The sequence below is a fragment of the Dermacentor albipictus genome, chromosome 1 (assembly GCF_038994185.2).
Source record: "Dermacentor albipictus isolate Rhodes 1998 colony chromosome 1, USDA_Dalb.pri_finalv2, whole genome shotgun sequence".
NCBI lineage: Eukaryota > Metazoa > Arthropoda > Arachnida > Ixodida > Ixodidae > Dermacentor > Dermacentor albipictus.
Window position 1 is genome coordinate 210,028,552 of NC_091821.1, and position 18,499 is coordinate 210,047,050.

At 45.9% G+C, this 18,499-nt stretch overlaps 2 protein-coding genes across 2 annotated transcripts in view; one reads left to right on the top strand and one right to left on the bottom strand.

Moving 5' to 3' along the window:
* Positions 1 to 2,619: 2,619 nt before the first annotated feature.
* Positions 2,620 to 3,585, top strand: LOC135906609 (uncharacterized). Its single transcript, XM_065438060.1, has one exon. It carries the CDS (start codon positions 2,620 to 2,622, stop codon positions 3,583 to 3,585), a length of 966 nt encoding a protein of 321 aa, XP_065294132.1.
* A 2,714-nt stretch (positions 3,586 to 6,299) lies between these two features.
* The window catches only part of LOC135906636 (ras-responsive element-binding protein 1-like), a 55,211-nt gene continuing 43,011 nt past the window's right edge, over positions 6,300 to 18,499 (bottom strand). The window contains exons 3-4 of the mRNA XM_065438127.2: positions 17,920 to 18,101; positions 6,300 to 12,527 (exon numbers count right to left, since the gene is read on the bottom strand). Coding sequence (XP_065294199.1) covers positions 8,460 to 12,527; positions 17,920 to 18,101 — 4,250 coding nt within the window. The 3' untranslated portion in view covers positions 6,300 to 8,459. The remainder of the gene's footprint in view (positions 12,528 to 17,919; positions 18,102 to 18,499) is intronic.

The following is an 18,499-nucleotide window of genomic DNA, read 5'->3' on the forward strand; positions in this document are numbered from 1 at the left end:
TTTCTGAAGAAATCCCAGCCTACCAAAATTGGAACAAAAAGTGTCGAAGTACTGAGACATTTCTTGGTTAATAGCGACAAAATTTGCCTTGCTATAGTCCCGGATATATTTGTCTTCCTTAGTTCCATGCGAAAATGACATTGTAATATCGAAATGTAGCAACAAATGGTCACTCAGACCAGGAAGATAGGTAACTGGCGATATGAGGTCAGGGTGGGTTGTCAAAACTAATGGCGTTTTTCACTGGTCGATTCGGAGCAGGATTTTTTGCTCCGCGGCAACGAATCCGAATTTCACTGGTCGATCTGGAGCGGGTTCGCGCGTTCCACTGGTCGTTTCGGATCAACTCGCTCCGCGCCGGATCGCTCTCACTTGCTCCGCCGCCGAGACGCGGATTCGGGCGGAAATAGAACGCGTCACATGGCGTCACTTCCGTCTTCAAGCGAAATCGGTACCCGGTCGGTACGCACAACTACAGTGGCTATCTAGCCACTGTAGCACAACATTGTGTTGGGCATAGTTTGCGGAACCGGTTTGTGTCACGTGCACGCAGACTTCCTGTGTGATCTCCCGCGGAGCATTCGTGCGCTCCACTGGCAGACTCGGATTGGTGAAAGCCGAGCGCTCGCTCGAGGATTCAGGCGGCTGCTCCAGATCGACCAGTGAAAAACGCCATAAGTCTAAGGTATTAGCTGATTCATTAGTTATTCTGGTAGGTTTAGGCACAACCTGCATGAAGTTAAAACAATCACACAAATCCAAGAAATGTTGAGATTGTGTTGAAAAGGGGTGGAGCAAACGAACACCAGTCTGAAAGCTAATGTTAGGAAAGTTCAGATTGCCAAAAAGGAAAATAGGTGACGAAGGGTACCGGGTTATGACAGAGCCGAGAAGGTCATGCGATTCATCGACGAATGACGACGCATAGTTTGGAGGGCGATGGCATACGCCTAGAATAATATTTGTGTGTTTACTTGATATATTCTTACCTATACCGTTTCTAGACCGGACGCAACTTTTACTTAGAAGGAAGGAATTGTTTGAGATACGGCTATCAACACGCCACCACCCTGCCTACCTTCCCTATCCCAGCGATACACGTCGTAAGTGCTACCAGCCTGAAAAATTTATCTACTTTTCACACTTGAGTTGAAAGAGGCTCTTCGTTACGATCGCGTTGCGCCATGCTCCCTCCTATCTTTTTCCTTTCTGCATGGTGTTTTATGATATAACTATAGCTCTCTGTAATATAACCTCCTTGGGGGTGCCTCGATGTGTTCCCTCTCCTCCCGCTTGGGAGCAGCGCCACTGAGGCAACCTAACCTTCATTTCCCTTTTGGCAATATTGTACCGCTCCATCTTTCAACACCTAAACTTTTTCGCGATCGGAATTTCTTTTTCGTAAAACCTGACGAAACATTCGTAAACCTTACGAGAAAATTTAGGAAAGTTGGCGGGCATATGTACCAAGGATATATATACGAGATTCTACCCAAAAGTTCCGGGAATTCAGTCGTTAAAAAATGTGTTCGCCATAACACCTAATCAGCACTGTCTCCTTCAAAGCAGTCCCCTTGAGCATGTATACGCCAAACCCAGGGTTTCTGCCACGATTCTATGCATTCGTCGAACTCTCCAGGCGACAGTGTGTTGAGGACCGCCTGCGATTCCGACTGGATCTCCCCAGCAGTGTGAAACCGACGTCCTTTCAGCGTCAACTTCAACTTTAGGTTAAAAAAAAAAAAAGTCACAAGGGCCGAGGTCAAGTGAATAGGGTGGGTGCGGAAGCTCTGTGATTTGTTTGAAAGTCAGGAACTGTTGAACGAGTGATGTGTGAGCGGGCACGTTGTCGTGATGAAGCCAGTTGTTTTTCAACTTCTCTGGACGTTTGCGACGAATGCTCTCTTAAGTGCTTCAAAACGTCACCATAAAGGTTGCTATTCACGGTTTGTCCAGGAGGTATGTATTAATTCCTTGTGGACATTTCCATGTAGGTAAAAAACAATGAGCATGTACTTCACATTGCCACAAACCTGACGCGCATTTTTCGGCCGCGGGGAATTTGGCGACTTTCATTGTGACAACTGCCGTTTGGTTTCAGGATCATAGCCATAAGCCCATGTCTTAACCCCAGTTTTTACACTGGAGAGGAATGTGGAATTGTTTCCGACTTGTTGCTTCAATTCCGTACAGACAGAAAGACGGTGCAGCTTCTGTTCGTCACTGAGCAGTCTTGGGACAAATTTTGCAGCAATGCACCTCATGTTCAAAACATCCGACAAAATTCGCTAAACTGTGCCGTACGATTGTCCTACAATGTCACAGACATCCTTTGTAGTTAGCCTGCGATTTTCAAGGATAGCCTTGTGAACTTCTGCTATATTTTCCGGGGTTGTGTTAATTCACGGGCGTCCAGAACGTTCATCGTCGTCAATGTACGTTCGACCCTCTTTGAAGCGTTTATGCCATAAAAATGTCTTACATTGACTCGTGTTATCAACTCCAAAAGCGCCCTTTAGCAGGCGAAGAGTTTTGTGCCGCAGTTTTGCCAAGCCTAAAACAGAACGTGATGCAAGTAAAGCCCCTTAAACTTCGTAAAGTACTGCCACGCTTTTAAGAATGCCGCCTCCCCAGAGACCACCCATACCCATCACCACAGAGCTGCCCGGCGTTTCCAAACGGCGCTCCCCAACTTGTGCCCTTCAACAGACGGCTGCTTCCCTCCTGCATGAGGACCACGGTGGAAACCTGCAGATCTACGTTGACGGCTCGGTAATGCCGGACACAGGCTCGTCGACTGCGGCCTGCGTGGTGCCCGCTTTGGGGAAGAGCAAGCAGTGTCGCCTCCCCAACCATGCGACGTCAACAGCAGCAGAGGTTGCAGGCCTTCACCTGGCTGTGGACTTACTCGCAGAGGAGCTGCCAGTGACCCCAGTGACCATCTACTGCGACTCCAAGGCGGCACTCCTCAGCCTGCAGAGGCCAGAAAGGGCCAGCCTCGGGGTTGCCCTGCTCTCGTCAAGGCTGATGGCGCTCCAGGAGGCGGGCTGCTCAGTATCCCTGCACTGGCTTCCAGCCCACGTAGGGATACCGGGCAACGAGGAAGCAGATGCACTGGCAAAGCGTGCCCACCACTGCGTGGTCCCGCCCAGCCTGGCAGTGACAGCCAGTGATTTCACATGCCACAGGCTTCGGCGCCATCTGCTGGCCTGCCATCCGGACAAGCGGATGTCCTTGGGCCGCCCTCCGCGGCCACTTCCACAGCGCGGCCTCGCACGCAGGGAGACCTCCCTCCTTCTGCGACTGAGGATTGGCTGCTGTTGGACGGGTGCTCGCCGCCACCGGCACGGCCTCGTCGCCTCTCCAGCCTGTGCCTCCTGTGGGGAGCCCGAGACCCTGGAGCACCTCCTGCTGGCCTGCCCTGCCTACCTGCAGCAGCGTGACCGTCTCCTGCAGGAGTTCCGACGACTGGGGCTTCCTTCTACACGACAGGAAGACATCCTCTTCCCTGGTCGTAGCGAGCTACCAGCCCTCCTGAGTGTCGTCGAGTACCTCGACTCGTCGGGGCTCTCGGCGAGACTCTAGGATTTTCTCCAAAGACGGATAGCCTCACGGCTACCCAAACCACTCTAGGCTACTCGAACTGCCCCAATCATCTGGCTCCTGCTGGATCACCGCTCCCTGGCCTTTCACCAGATCACCAATCCTACCGGACCCACTGGGCCCTTCCTGCCGGACTGCTCATCCGCTGCCATGGCGACCCTTTAACCCTCTACTCTCCTATCTCCTTTGCTCCCACTATCCCCCCCCCCCCACCCCCGCTGACGCTGAGCCGTGCTCCCGCAAGGGCTGCAGAAAACAGCGACAACCTTTCCTTACCCCTTCAAGAACCACTTCTCTCTCTCTCGCATCTTGGCGCCGTTGCTACGCTCGAACAGTGTAGGCGGCGCCACGGTCGAGGAGGTAGCGTGAAAGAGAGGAGAAACGAGGATGAGGGTTTCGCTATTTTACGAAGTTTAAGGGGCTTTAGATGCAAGTCCTTCGCTTTTTGAAGTCTGCCATATTGGTTGCTAAGGGATGCGCCATATCAGTGAAACATTGTGTTGCAAAACAACACTTCTTAGATGCAAGCCGTTCAGCACACTGATCTGCAAGGCTAGAGTTACTGTATATGCTACCAAAGGTAGCTACCTTTGGTAGCACATACGGTAACTCTATGCAAGGCATACTGCTAGCCACATCTAGTGGCGGAAATGTGTACCACACTCAGTTTGCCTGCGCTTTTCATATTCCCGGAGCTTTTGGGTATTGCCACATAGAATTAAAATAAGGGCGGTCTATACAGAAGCACGCAAGGTAGCACGTGCCTGTTTCCTTGTGTGTGTTTCCACTATTGTCTTCAGGTGCCCTCTTGGACCTTTAGTTTAATAATATCTGCAACTTTGGCTGTTTCTTGGATGCAGCAATTCTGTACACTAACCTTTTCCACCCCACGCAGCCATCTTGCTCAGAACTTTTCACTGGAAGTAACAAATAGCAATTTCAAAATAGAATTGGTCATTGCAGCACAATGTCTGTGCTGTCATGCAATCATTAAATTAGTAGGAAAGCAATTTTTTGGCTAAACATTCCACTACTACTGCTCATTCAACTGTACGTTAGTTGTGCACAAAAGAAATTGGAATGAGCTTGATGTCTAGTCATGTCTACGGAATCGAAGGCTGGATTACAAACCATTCCCACTTGTACAAATGTTTTTGCAAGCACCTTAGCCTTGTAATAGTGGGGGCACAGAGTAATATCAGCATGTACACAGTGAACTGTAAGAACACTTTTATTGCGAAACAAACAGACTTACACATGTTGATAAAATCAATTGCTGCTAGCGCGGCTAGCACCAGTTATACATGTCTAAAAATCATACAGCATGTGCTTTTGTTTATATAGGCAATATGTGTATGCTGTCAACAAAGCGACGATGAAGCCATTAACAGCAGCAGATGCTGACAATGTCTGTCTAATGAGCAGCAAACTGCCAAAGTGCGACTAGTTCTGCAGTCTACAACTGCACAATAAAGTTCATAGGCACCAAAGCAAGGCGCAAGAAAATGCACAACAGTGCACAGAACAATTCACATATCTCTACAGACACACACAGTCCTGATAAGCAAAGAAATTACGCCGAGGGGGCACATCATCATTCTACCTTCCGAGTAAACTCAAGCGGCATCAAGATATGTAAACACTGTAAACAGAAACAAAAAACAGACCTAAGTACAGTCCTATTGAAATTTTTCTGTTCTTTGCTACAGGACCTATTGAAATTGAAGAATTCTCAAGCCATCCTGTAATTCACAGTAATGCAGGAGCGATTTAAGTACTGAGCACCTAAGAGGAACAATAATAAAGTGCAGCTTTTTGAGTAATATGGATGCCAAATTAAAAGAAATTATAGTGTAGCCTGTCACTGCGAATACATTTAAAGCATGAAATGCTTTCTTGCCAAGTTGTACTTGAACACAGTATGATTGGTCATAGATACTGTAGTCCCACTTCACATTCAACCATAAACAAGAGTCAGTGGCACAGACAAATTTTTTTCGGGGATGGGGGGCAGGAGGGGGCACTCACTTGGCTCCCTCCTGCCCCCCATCCTCGAAAAAAATTTGTCTGTACCACTGACTCATGGGAGGAAGGGGATGGGGAGCTGGGAAGGCCACATAGAAATTTGGGGGGGGGACATGGCCAATGTGCTACCCCTGCCTATGCCACTGGTCAGAGCAGATGCTGCATGTAAAGTTGAACCGGTTTTATGTGAAAAGCCAACAGGACTGCCACTAATGAGCGACTATGCATGATACTCCAAAGTATTATTGGGGCCAAAAGTTTACAGGGTGCACAATCTATAAACATGCTTAATTTCCACAAAGCTAGGGCAAATACCCTGGCATTCAGACTTGCAGTCTGCAGTACAACGTGGAACTAATGCAGTTCCATTGATTTAAGTACTGCATGGCTGAACTGAGAAGTAACTTGCTTTTTCGAAAAACCTTCATCTTGCAAATTTGTGACATTTGCTTACTTTTTGTCACTCTCACAACACCACAGCAGAGGGAGTACGCCTGTCAGTGCCCATTCCCACCTTTCCACAGTAAGAAGCCCGAGCAAGAAGCTGAGCTCTGGAGTCAGGAGAACCTACAATATGCAACCATGTGATGACCTAGCAGGCGATGACTTGAAAGTCGTGGGAAGGTGCTTAAGGCCTCAGCAGTATGGGCAGACACCATTCCGCTATCGGGTCCCTGGTTTTTCATCTGCGTTTTAATTAAAAGAACCCCATTTTATGATATTTCAAATACCTGCAACACGTATTGTGCCATGAGCTCTGCATGCCTTTGAATCGACATGTTACATTTGGTGTAATAAATCCCGAGCGGCTCTTTGACAATTTTCAAGAGAAATAGTTCAGTGAAGTGGGACCTGCACTGGATCAAATTGGTCACTTTTTCATGGTTTAGGTAAGCACTATGACATGCAGGTTCAACAGCACCTGGCAGCCACAGAAGTTGGAAGTGCTCAGCAAGGTGGGGGGGGGGGGGGGGTCAATCAGTGACAATGGTAATTTGGTTAGAATTGTATTGTATGGCCAGTTTGCCTATGAGGTCAATCAATCTTGCAGGATGGCTGGGGAGATTTTGTGCAAACCTCAACAGATTCCTTGAGATCTCTTAATCTTCCTCTGGATTCACCCTGGATTTATTTGGATGCTCACTGGGAGGCCATTGAGAACAATTGCTAGAAAGCATTTCACACTTTATAATCAGTTACCAATACAAATTATAGCTGAAGTGATGCTGGTGCCACATAGTTTGTTCATACTAAACCCTTAAAGATTTGTTCATCACACGAAGAAATGTTTTACATAATTGTTGACATATTTACTGAAAGCATACCTTTCATTCTCCAGAGGTTACAAACATGCCACAATACTAAACTTTGCAAAGTTTTCGTGAAAACTGAAATAGGTGGCAGCAAAACTCAACGTCATAAAACATGCTCTCCACACATGTACAATGTTTCGATAGCGAGCTGATTCGGACAGACAACATATCTCCTGAGGTCAAAGGTAGTTATTTAGTGCTTACTTGTGCTGTATTTTCACTTTGATGTGCTTGAAAGGCATGCGGCAGCAATATTCAATACAGGCATCAATCCAAAATGACTCAAGTTGGTTGCGAATGTTTTTCATTCATACATGGACGGTGCTAGTTTATATATGAACAGCAACAGTAAAAAGCAAGTGCACTTGGGTGCAAAGCACAGCGCATAACAGTGGGCACAGGCAAAGGAACTCTGCTGAATGCACCAACTACTCAGAACACAGCAGCAAAAAGGCACCAAGAGTATAGCGAGCGAGTCTGCATAGCGGCAAGCAAAGAAGGCAGCAGTGTGTCATATACAACCCTACAGCACTGTATGGGTGTGTATGTCTGTATATGAAGGTGCGTATAAATTACACACATAAAAAATACACAATGCTTGCCCCAAAATATGGAATGTGGGCCCTATATCTAATTTTCTACAATATCAGGCGCTTTGGGATAAGCACTGCAAGGTCTAGGCTTGAAAACCACCCTGGAGTGGCAACAGGTGGCCCTGAGCTTTGACTGCATTGATAAGGAATGTATGTGATATGTCTATCTCTCCACTGCAGTCAAAGTAACTTTGATAGTGCTGGCAATGTGTCAAATGGTCCCATGTGCTGAATGATATGGCCAAGTCTGGACCCAGTGGCATCACCAGTAGTGCCAAATTGAAGGCATGCGTGGCAAAATATATATATCGTGCAGCTAAACGAGCCATTCATTTGTTATTGTACTAGTGTTTCACTACTATTCAGTGTGGAATGATTCTTGATTGTGTTTCCTCTTTGCTTCAGAACAAAGAGCCACGCATACCAGCTATATTGCTCTTATAACATGTCCTCCATTACTTCTAAAATCACAGAAAGTGCAATTATGTACACATCGTGCAACAGGTGCATAACAGAATGCAAGTCAGGCTTTGTAAAACATTGCCTCAAAATTTACAGTAAAAAATTATAGACAAAATCAAAAGAACATACAGTTCACTGCAGGCTGAATACTCAGCTTGGTGCAATAACTTATAGTATAGCAAAATACACATACAGTCAATGCTACTATGCAACGACATTCAGCAACAGCATGTTAACACTTGACCCCAAATGAATGGGAAAGAAATACAAAACAATCTGTGTATTGAGCAGTAAAAATGACTTGCATAAACAATTTCGCCACATGTCTATACAGATTTACAACTTCTCCAAAAGGTCAAGCCTATGAAACAGCCGAACGCTTTGGGTAACATATTGCTTTGCAGAGCAAGCAGAACTTATTCCTCCCTAAATTTAGTTATAGGCAGGAATCGCATGTAAGGGGTCAGACTTGTTTTACCCCCAGCAGCCTTGCTGCTGAATCAGCAGGATTCATCAGCATCTCATCAATGATCTTGGAGTCCTGGATTCCCAAGAGGTTCTGAATGAGATCACCATTGCCACATTCATGAAGGCTTTTGGTTGCCACGTTGCAGGCCTCTGCTGTATCACCAGCCTTTCTTTTCTGCTTCCCAAGGAGGAGCAGTTTCTTTGAGGAATGTTTGTGATTAGGCTTGGGCTTGCCCAAGTCCTGTCCCTCTTCGTCTGAGCTATCTCCCAGCTCAGATAAAGGCAAATCATGGTGCTTGCGCTTATGTCGGGCCATACTGCTCTTTGAGGGGAGCTTCTGGTGGCAAATGTCACAAGGAAATTCATCTACCACATGGCAACTAAGCACATGCCTCTTCAGCCCATCACTGGACACATACCTACGCAAACAGAAGACACAAGCAATGCGGCGCAGCGTGTAGTCGTCATTAGAGTCCAGCCTGTCATTCTTCATATGAGCAGCTACAACCTCATGCTCCATGTTTGCAGGCAGCTGCAGGTCTGCGTGCTCTGACTGCAAATGGGACAGGCAGTCCGATCGCTGCACAAAGGCCCGATCACATATGTGACAGCGGTATGGCACCTCAATGAGCTGACCAACATGATGCTCAACTTCGGCAGCTGTACTGAAGGTAGCATCACAGCACGGGCAGTGCAGTCGGTCAGGGCGTTCATGGTTGCCTTCGCTGCAATTGTCTGAGCTACCTTCTCCAGCATCGTCCATGGCATCCAGTGAGTCATCATTTTGTGGCTCACTATCCCCATCAGTCGGCATACGTGCATTCTTGTCAGTCCCATTGCGAGACCAATGCTTGATGTAGTAGTGCTTGCGCAGATTGCCTCGTGTTGAAAATGTGCTAGTTGGGCAGATATTGCACTTGAATGGGCGTTCAGGCACACAACGCGTCAAAAGATCGCCATGGCGCCCGTGTTTGCGCACATAGTGTCGTTCACAGTTGGACTTTGTGGTGAACCAGATAGGGCAACTTTCACACTTGAAAGGCTTCTGGCCAGTGTGTGTCAGAATATGTCGTCTCAATGAACTTGTCCACGGGAATTTCCGAGAACAGTACGGACAGGCAACACTGTTAGGCGAGTCAGTATATGAGCTTCGTTTTCGCTCACGATGCTCCCCACCATCACTCTCACTGCATTCACCAGTGCCTGTTTCCTGTGTTTCCTCAGGCAAACCTTTCTCATCCAGCAGGTACTGCTGAAATACCTGTGAGTTGGCAGTGTGGATCACAGACGAAACACTAGCCAAATCTGCTGAGCCTTCATCACTGCCATTTTCAACACTTCGGCTGGACAAGTCTTCCACGCCCTTGTGGTCATCTTTTGACTCCACTTTTGTTTGCTGCTCTTGGCTCGTAGCAGGGGCCACAGCCTCAGCAGCATCGACTGCTTTGTTGGCTTTGCTGCTTAAAACAACTCTGAGAGCAGTCCGTGTTTCATCAGACAGAGTTGATGAAAAAGGTTTTGATGAACCAGGACTACTCATAGTTGGAATGAAGTTACGACTTCGTGTGGGCCTTGCATATTCTGGGTGCTTTCTTTTGATGTGACGCTCCATGTTAGACTTGAGAGTAAATCCTGCAGAACAGTAGACACAACTAAAAGATCTCTGGTTCTTTGGTGAAAGCTTTTCATTGACCATCTTAAATGTCATTTTGTAGATGTCATCGCTGGCACTAGAGGACTCCAATATAGTTGGGTTTCGAGCTGAAGGCAATCCATTTACAGGGGGACGCCCAAGGGGGGGAGTCTTGGGAGGCAACTGGTTTTTTGAGCTGGGCTGAAGGAGCTGGCTTGAAGTCTGTGGTAATGGTGGCGGTGGTGGTGGTGGTGGCGGCGGTGGTGGTGGTGGTGGAATTGTGGCACAGGGACTAGCAGAATGAGTAACTCGAAGTGGTTCAGGACTGTTGGAGTTTCTCCAGCTCAGATCTATGGCATGAACTGCCAGGTCCAATGGCTCCTCTTGTGGAGGGGGAAGCTCGGACAGGGAAACCAAGCTTTTGGCAGCAATAACTTGATCATCATTGTTGCTGGTTTCACTTTCACCTGTGACCCCATCGCGAACTGGCTTGAGAGTCAAATTGAGTGGCTCTGCAGCTTCTGATGGAGTCTTGGCTTCAGAAGGGTTCGGTGATGACAGGTCCAGACACAGGTCCCGCGATGGCTCCTCAGGGGCTGGTTCCTCAGGTGCTGGAGGCTGGCTGAGTGGAGCTGCTACATCAGTGGGAGATGTCTTCTGGGGACTGTCTTCAATGCTGCCCGTAGTGAGATCCTCTGAAGAATCACTGAGAGCCAGTGGCTTAGCAGCCACAACTTGTGCCAGGCGATCACGCATGTCTGGGTGCTGCTTAAGGGCATGTCGAATGCAATTATTCTTTGTGGAAAAGCCCAGTTTGCAGATGTTGCAACAAAATGGCTTCCTACTGCAGCTATTGTGCAGCGAGCGCAAATGGTGACGCAACACTCTGTTAAACTTGAAGTCTACACTGCAATACTTGCACACTGTTTCCAGGCTGCCCACTTCGGGAGCCAGAGCTTCAGAATTTGTACTTCGTTCAGCCATATGGGGGTTGTATTGCATGGCTCCTCGTACTTCACCTTTAGTCAACTTCTTGTGCCTCTTTCGTACGTGCCTTTCACAGTTGGCCTTAGTAGTGAAAGCGTACTTACAGATAGCACACTGAAAAGGCCGTTCTCCATTATGTGTTCGGAGGTGTCGTATGAGAGTGCTCTTGTCCATACTTGTGTAAGAGCAAACATTGCAAGCATAAGGCGTTGACCCATGAGAATGAAGCTGGCTGTGCTTGCGTAACAGGCCAAGACTTGGAAAAGACATGTGGCATAACTTGCAAGCAAACTGTGGCTGGCCTTCCTCTTCAGCATTAGATTCATCTCTTATTCCCTCTTCAGGTTTGCCACTATCAGGGCTGGCAGAGTCAGCCTCCAGCGGTGAGCCAGGTCGTGGTGAGGCTCCGCTCTGACCTGGTGAAGTTGCTGCCAATGGAGCTTTTGATGTCACCGATATTATAGACTGAATGTCAGCAAAGTCATGACCTGCCTCTTTCTCAGGCCTAGGTGTGCTACCATTGAAATAAGCATAACTTTCAAAATGCTCCTCTTTGGTGTGAGGAACAGTCTCCTCCAGAGCAGCACTTGATGATCGTGTCTGAAGCTCAAGCAAGGCCAAGAAGTCCTCCTTGCTACAAGCCGGAGCACCACACTGTTCAGCTCGGCGGTGCTTGAGCTGATGTGCCTCTAAAAAACGAGGGCTAGGGAAGTCGCAGCTGCAGCTAGGGCAAAAGGTACCCCGCCCATGGGCCTGGGCATGCAGGCGCAAGGCACTGCTGCATGGAAATGCGCGCTTGCAGAGGTTGCATTCAAATGTGTGGAAGGCACTGCTTGGTCGTCGGGCCTGGCTCTCACACAGTGACTTAGCAATAAGTGAGAACTTGCCAGTGGAAAAGTCCACAAATGTGAGGTCATGGAAGCCAGGGCCCTGGGGTGCCACTTCCTGAGGTCCACAGCGGTGGTCCAAGTAGGCTGCATAGCTGGCTGTTACCTGGCAGCACTGGGTGCACTGGATGGGGTCATGTGGATGGGTGGCCATGTGGCTGGACAGGCCAGCCCGGCACAGGAACGCCTTTCCACAAACAGGACAGGAGACCTGTTCAGGGACGGGAGACAGTGGGGGTGTGTCTACCTCAGGTGGACGCTTGAGACCCCGCCGGGAGGGCCCCTCAGATTCCTCGGGCCCTGCATGTGTGCGCATATGTCGATGCATATTGCCGTTGGTGGTGAATGCCATGTGACAAACGGTGCACTTGAAAGGCCGCTCGCCAGAGTGCACCAGCATGTGTCGATCCAGAGAGCTGGCTGAGCTCAGTGTCTTGCCACAGAGCCGACAGGTGTGCGAGTGGTCAGTTGGGTTGTGCTGGCGGATGTGGAGGGTTAAGGCATGTGATGAGCCCAGTACATCATCACACACGGGGCATATGTGAGGGCCTTCCACCTGCAACAGAGATGCAAAACACCTTAGCCTTCAAACAGCCACTTCCACACTGTATGGTAATCTATAACCATGCTTCACAAGCAATCACCAATTCTCGCAAAAGAATCGGCATGATGGCTTTGCTTTATGCAAATTTTGAATAGCAGGTTCTTATTATTGCTACAAATTCTTTTCAGTTGGCAAGCTGAGTCAGACCAAAATATTTTAAAATTTTTATTCAGATTACTGTGTTGAAAGCTTGCAGATATGTGCAATTTATCTGATTATTTCGAATATAAAGTTTACTTTTGTTTATTTCATTTGGCCCTAACTTTATGCAAGTTTACTTAATTAAAAAAAATTTTCACGAGGTAAGTTCCTCGTATTTTGGTAAACAGGGTATCCATGGCTTCTGTATGAATCAAGAAATACAATAAGACCAGCCTAACTGCTTTATAATAAAATTACATGTACTTACAAGTTTTCAGTGTCATAACTCAAAGAATAAATATTTTTTTTATTGTTGGTATACAACCAAACTTCCTAACTGCAACAATGTTATGGCCCACATAAAAGGCCTAGCTTCAGATAATGTAGACGTAGACCAGCCTCTCTACAAACTTTTATGTTTGAAATATGAATGAAGGTGTCACAAAAAGATAACAAAAATATATATTTTTGATACCATAACTGGGGAAAGAACATTCTGCCATTACCACTTCCTGGAAATGACATTTGATGCACGACTGCTGAGAACCAGTGCAACTCCTCGGCTTGACCTCCAAGATTAAACAACGTCCGCGGCTGCCCGCGGTACACTGAAAAATCTCCGAGGCCATGTACTGGGATTTATGTCATATCCGCAAAGCACCAGGTGCACGTATCACCTGTTTAAGTGCTATTACCTGGTTTCTTACTGCTAGAAATGTGCTAATTTCCAGTGTTTCATGTTTTAACGTTTTATTTCAAAATGAATTAGTCAAAATGTATACTGTGATACATAAGATTGCATACTGGTCATTGGTGTTCTAAATGGAAGTAAAGCAGGAATAATTGCTCAGAGTTTCTGAGAATTCTTATGAAAATTTCAAAGAAGCTCCTCAAGAAGCATGAATAAAAGTAACAATTTTCTATTTTTAGTATAACTACTAAGCGAAAAAAGAAATTTAAAATAAACAAGGTATGCATCTTGCTCCAAGTATTCAACTTCTGTAAGTTGGACCATGCAAAAAAAAAAAATTATGCAGATTTGTAGGCTTGATTGTTAGCCACAGTGATGCCCATGCTTGGCAGGAAGCTGTGGCTTTGCAAGTATGAAAAGTAAGCACCTGGTTCCTTTATTACTGGATTCCTTAGGCTATCGAAGCGATGGTTGTCAGGCTGGGGAGCATCCACAAGCCTCCTCATACTTGATTATTGTGTTCAGTGAACTTTTCTGTGCAAGCAAGCTGGTCTATGTGCACCCTGAACTGGCACTGGAACCTTCACACAATTTGTACAGTACTGTACAGCAATGTACAGTGTTGCACAGTATTGCATAAACAAGTGCACAACCCTCCCTGCTGCATTGAAAGAGGGTTGCCATGCGTTGCCCGCTGCAGGAACACGCAGCAGCCCTCCCTGAAACGCTGCTTTTTGTGTCGCCACCTGCCATATGGCAGGTGGCGACACAAGTTTATGCTTGCACCATCGCGACAGCAGCTCGCACCCCCATATGCAAAGGCAAATTTACACTTTTGTCTTAAAAACCAGACAATTGACTGTGGGAAGTGTTACACTGAAGGACGTGGACTCCAAAATTCGAGCCTTCTGCAAAGTTTCAGCAAGAACAGTGCAGCGGTAAGCGCAAAATCGTTTTTTTTTTTACATGCTAAGTGAAATATGCAGGACCCCGAGCATGAAGCCACTTCAATATGTGCAAGTTGGATGTGGCTGCTATCAGTCGGGCAAGCTGGTACAGGACAAAGCCGGTACGGACCACATAGCATGACCGGGCTGGAGCACATGAGCACGTGCACAAGCCCTGTCGTACACAAAGCAAACGCTGCACATACGCACTACAGTTGCATGTAGTTGCAATCTCCTACGTAGCCTAGATACTACAGCCGCCACAGGGTGCCGCGATGAGTACACTGTCTGAGAGCACTGCGTCTCACTGGGGACAACCACATTTGGCACACTGTAAGTGGCAAAATTGTAAGTATGTAGTGGAGCCTATGTGAACATCCAGAATCAAATTTGAACTGCGTGCCACGATGACATTCAGTAGGCGGAGCGTTGTAAGCACACCCTGCGCTGCCGCAGCCTTCGCAATGCAAGGCACAGAAGAAGGAACGGGAGCAGAGTGAACGGGGTCATATGCAACCTTTGATTGCCATAACTCTGCTTGTTTTGAACGCATCTGAGTACTTTTTGTGGCAAAGTATCTCTTACATAGTCTATTTTAACCTCAAATGCATTTCTCGAATTTGATAAAAAGTTGTTCAGGGCCCCTTTAAGTTGCTCATGCGGTTGGTGACAGTGCTCAAGATAAGGTCCTATAGGAGCAAAAAGTATAAGAATGGTCACAAATTGACAAGCAAAAGGAATGTGCCACCTTAAAAAGGTTGTAAAATTCACCTATGGGCAACCAGCACTGAAACTTTGTGCATCAACAGCAGTGTTGTAACAAACAGCTTAGCAGGCAAATGAAATAGTTTTTAGTAGGGCATGCAAACACACCACTCATGTCAAGGTGCATGTGTCCAGCATGTGTCCAGCATGGAGTGCCATAAAGTAAGAGCACACATGGCCCTGTGAACGCATATAGCCATGGACAGAGCTTTGCTGGACGCATTGGGTATTAGAAAGTGTTGACAAAGGCATGCGTTTGTTATCGTTCAAGATGTCCCGTCATTCTCGTGGCCTCCCTACTGGACGGTGTCAGCATATTTTAGTAGTTCACTGAAAGTCCTTTATACTTGGTAACAACCTTACATTTCAGTACAAGCTCTACTGTACCTGCCTTCTGCTCTATGCTCCGAAGTACAGTTCCCGAAAAGGGGCCCACACTGAATGTTTGTCACCACCATGAGAAACACATTTGCCTGTCACTTATGTGCAAGTCTCTTTTTGTTGGGCAACAACATATTTGTTATTGCATCCTTTGGTTGTCACGAAGTTTAGCACTTAATATCAAAATGAGCCTCTGATACAAGTGTGAATAACTACCTGTCTCAGGCGTCTACCCATATCTTCCAAGTTTCAGCAATGTTTCACCAATCAAAACATGGGAAATTTTCCTGTTCTAATACGAATCAGATAAAAGTAGGCGTGCTGTCATCAAACTTAGTGACAAAATATTTAACATCACTTGTGTAATCCCATTATATGCAGTTACGGCCTTGTCAGATTGTTAATCTTTTTAAACTTTCAATAACAGTTCACAAAGGCAAAAACAGGACCTGTCATCTTGGATAAGCTTTTACAAACAGAACAGGTTTAGGTCACTACTGCTGTGATCACAAGCCTATTAGACAGGAAAACTCAGATTCCTATTTATGAAAAGTGCCCCATTAGGTTGCTCTATTTCTTGTCCCTCCCACTGACAGTACAGCATAATGAGCACACTGGTTTAAGTTGGAATATACTACCTGGGTCAGTTGTTTTCAATCAATACAATGACCTTAAAGTAAGTTTTAAATGCAGGCAATGATGCCAAGCAAATTATTATTCTTTGGTTTCAACATCAAAACAGAAACACAGCCCATCCTCCACTGAATGTACCTGTGATCTGCATTGAAAAACTATGGACACATGCCAGCAATACAAACCAACTTCTGAATTTCGAGACAGGTGCACTGTGTGCAGTAAATTTCAGATTCAAATAAATTGCACCATTTGTTGCAGTAAAATGAAACTATAGGAGAGAATAAAGTCGCAGCCGTCTGCTGCCAAAGTTATATGTGTTTCCCTAAAAGCTAATGCGCACAGAAAGGTTTGTTTGAAAAAGTGTACATGAAGATATTGAATTTCCACTTCAACATTGCCTCTGCGAGCCTTTAACAACTCTGAAGAAATTTCTGAATTCTTATAGGTGCTCTACTGTGGCCATCTCGTTAAAAATAATTAAAAAACATTACTCCAGTTCAGCCTTTTGCCTTGCTTGCTGACAAAAATGGTAAAATCTATCAAAAGCGGCTGTTTTCTTTCTAATTTTCTTCCCTAATGTCAAGAAACACCACTGTCTTCCTAAACAAAAATCTTTCCCAGCTCTTCCTTCGCCTCAGTTGAACCTGTACAGCAAGGTGCAGCAGCAATCTGCATTCCCTGCATGTCTTTTTTTAATCGTCAGTGCTTCTTGTGCCTGGAAATTGTGCCTGTGACCATTCTAGCTGATCTTTGAGACTTCATGTTCTTTTGTCACTGAGAACCGTACTGCCACCGTGGCAATGATCTGACTAAGCTCCTCAAAAGTTCTCTGGAATCAACTATGAACTATCACTCGACAACACATTTATTCAGCATTCAACTGTTGTATCCCCAAGTGCTCGACAATGATAAATATGTGCTCTATGGATGAATTTGGCGCCAGAAATTTAGCAGAGAATTCGGTCTCTGTTAATTAGTGGCATTATTGTGACCATGCTGTGAAGGCTTATAAGAGCTCAATTACCAACATAAATGAGGCTTCCATTTCAGTCTTTGTTATGTCCAGTGAAGCAATGAATGGGGCTAGTTGGTGGACGTTCATGATTATATTGCACTGAGTGTTACACTTACGAACATAAGGGACAAGATGCAGACATACGTAGTGCAATGTACGGCCGCGCTACACAAGCGCTGCGTACGTCTGCGTCTTGTCGCTTATGTTCGTCAGTGTAACACTAAGCACAATATAATCATGAATGTCCAGTGACATTTTGCACACCGTTTCTTAACAGAAGAGAGTGAAGAGTACTTAATATTTCCATGACACTATGATGAATTTCTGTAAAGTTTATTTCTGCAAGTAAGAGAAATTCACAACAGCCAGCAGATGAAACAATGAAAATTATAGTATTTGCTGACATGGCTGTTTAAGTTCTGCAGTGTGTCAGAATGCCAAAAATTGGCACATTATCAAATAAAAGGGCACTGTAACTATAGAAAAACATACTGCAACAGCTTGCAACACTGGAACTGACTGAGGTCTTATTCTTTAGCACTCCTCCAACTATGCTTCTAGTAAACCAGTAGTTATAACTGCAGCTGCAGTTGGTAAGCAACACTTCGACTCCAAAATAATGGTGTGAGGACATGAAGAAAGTCTACAGTATAATCTTATATCTCGCAGATTTTCCAGAGTGCAGTGCAGCAAATCTAGCAGTACATATACAGCCTTGCAAGACATTTGTTCGGTAGTGGTTATTTGGTTGGTAATTATGTCCCTTACCGAAGAATGTTTTCTTTTGGCTGCTATAGTGTCTCTCTGCAGATCTCCATCTTGGTGAATATCTTGGTTTTCGTTCGTTGAAAGTTCGGTTCCGCTGTTGTCAAGTTTCGAAGGAAGGCTTCTAGGTTTGCCTAAAGGCGATGCTGCTTGTCCAAGGTGAAGCTGGTCATCAGTGCTTGATTCTGCATGAAAAGAACGTGATCAGCTACTTTTGAGCACCTGCACAATCACCCGAACTCATTAGGGCCCCCACAATAAAAATTAAAAAGTCACACACACACACACACTTTTTTCTTTTACTCACCACTGAAGCAAAAAAAAAAAACATAAAAGTCCCACTAATTGCATCGGCCGACCAGGATAAGAACTATTCTATGACACATACAGATGAACCATGCATTAAATTCAAGCTTCAAATTGTTTATTCAGACAGGAACCATTCTCAAATCAGAAATCGGAGAAACATGAACTCAACCAAGGTACTACCCACTATCGCCTGAGCAGGAAGCTATACCCTGCAGGCGACAAATCTCTAAGTAAGGGACAAGAAGTCACGTGGCAGAGATTAGAAATGAGTACG

What these genes read in the sequence shown, in the direction of transcription:
- LOC135906609 (XM_065438060.1), top strand. Translation starts at nt 2,620, where the DNA reads ATGCCGCCTCCCCAGAGACCACCCATACCCATCACCACAGAGCTGCCC.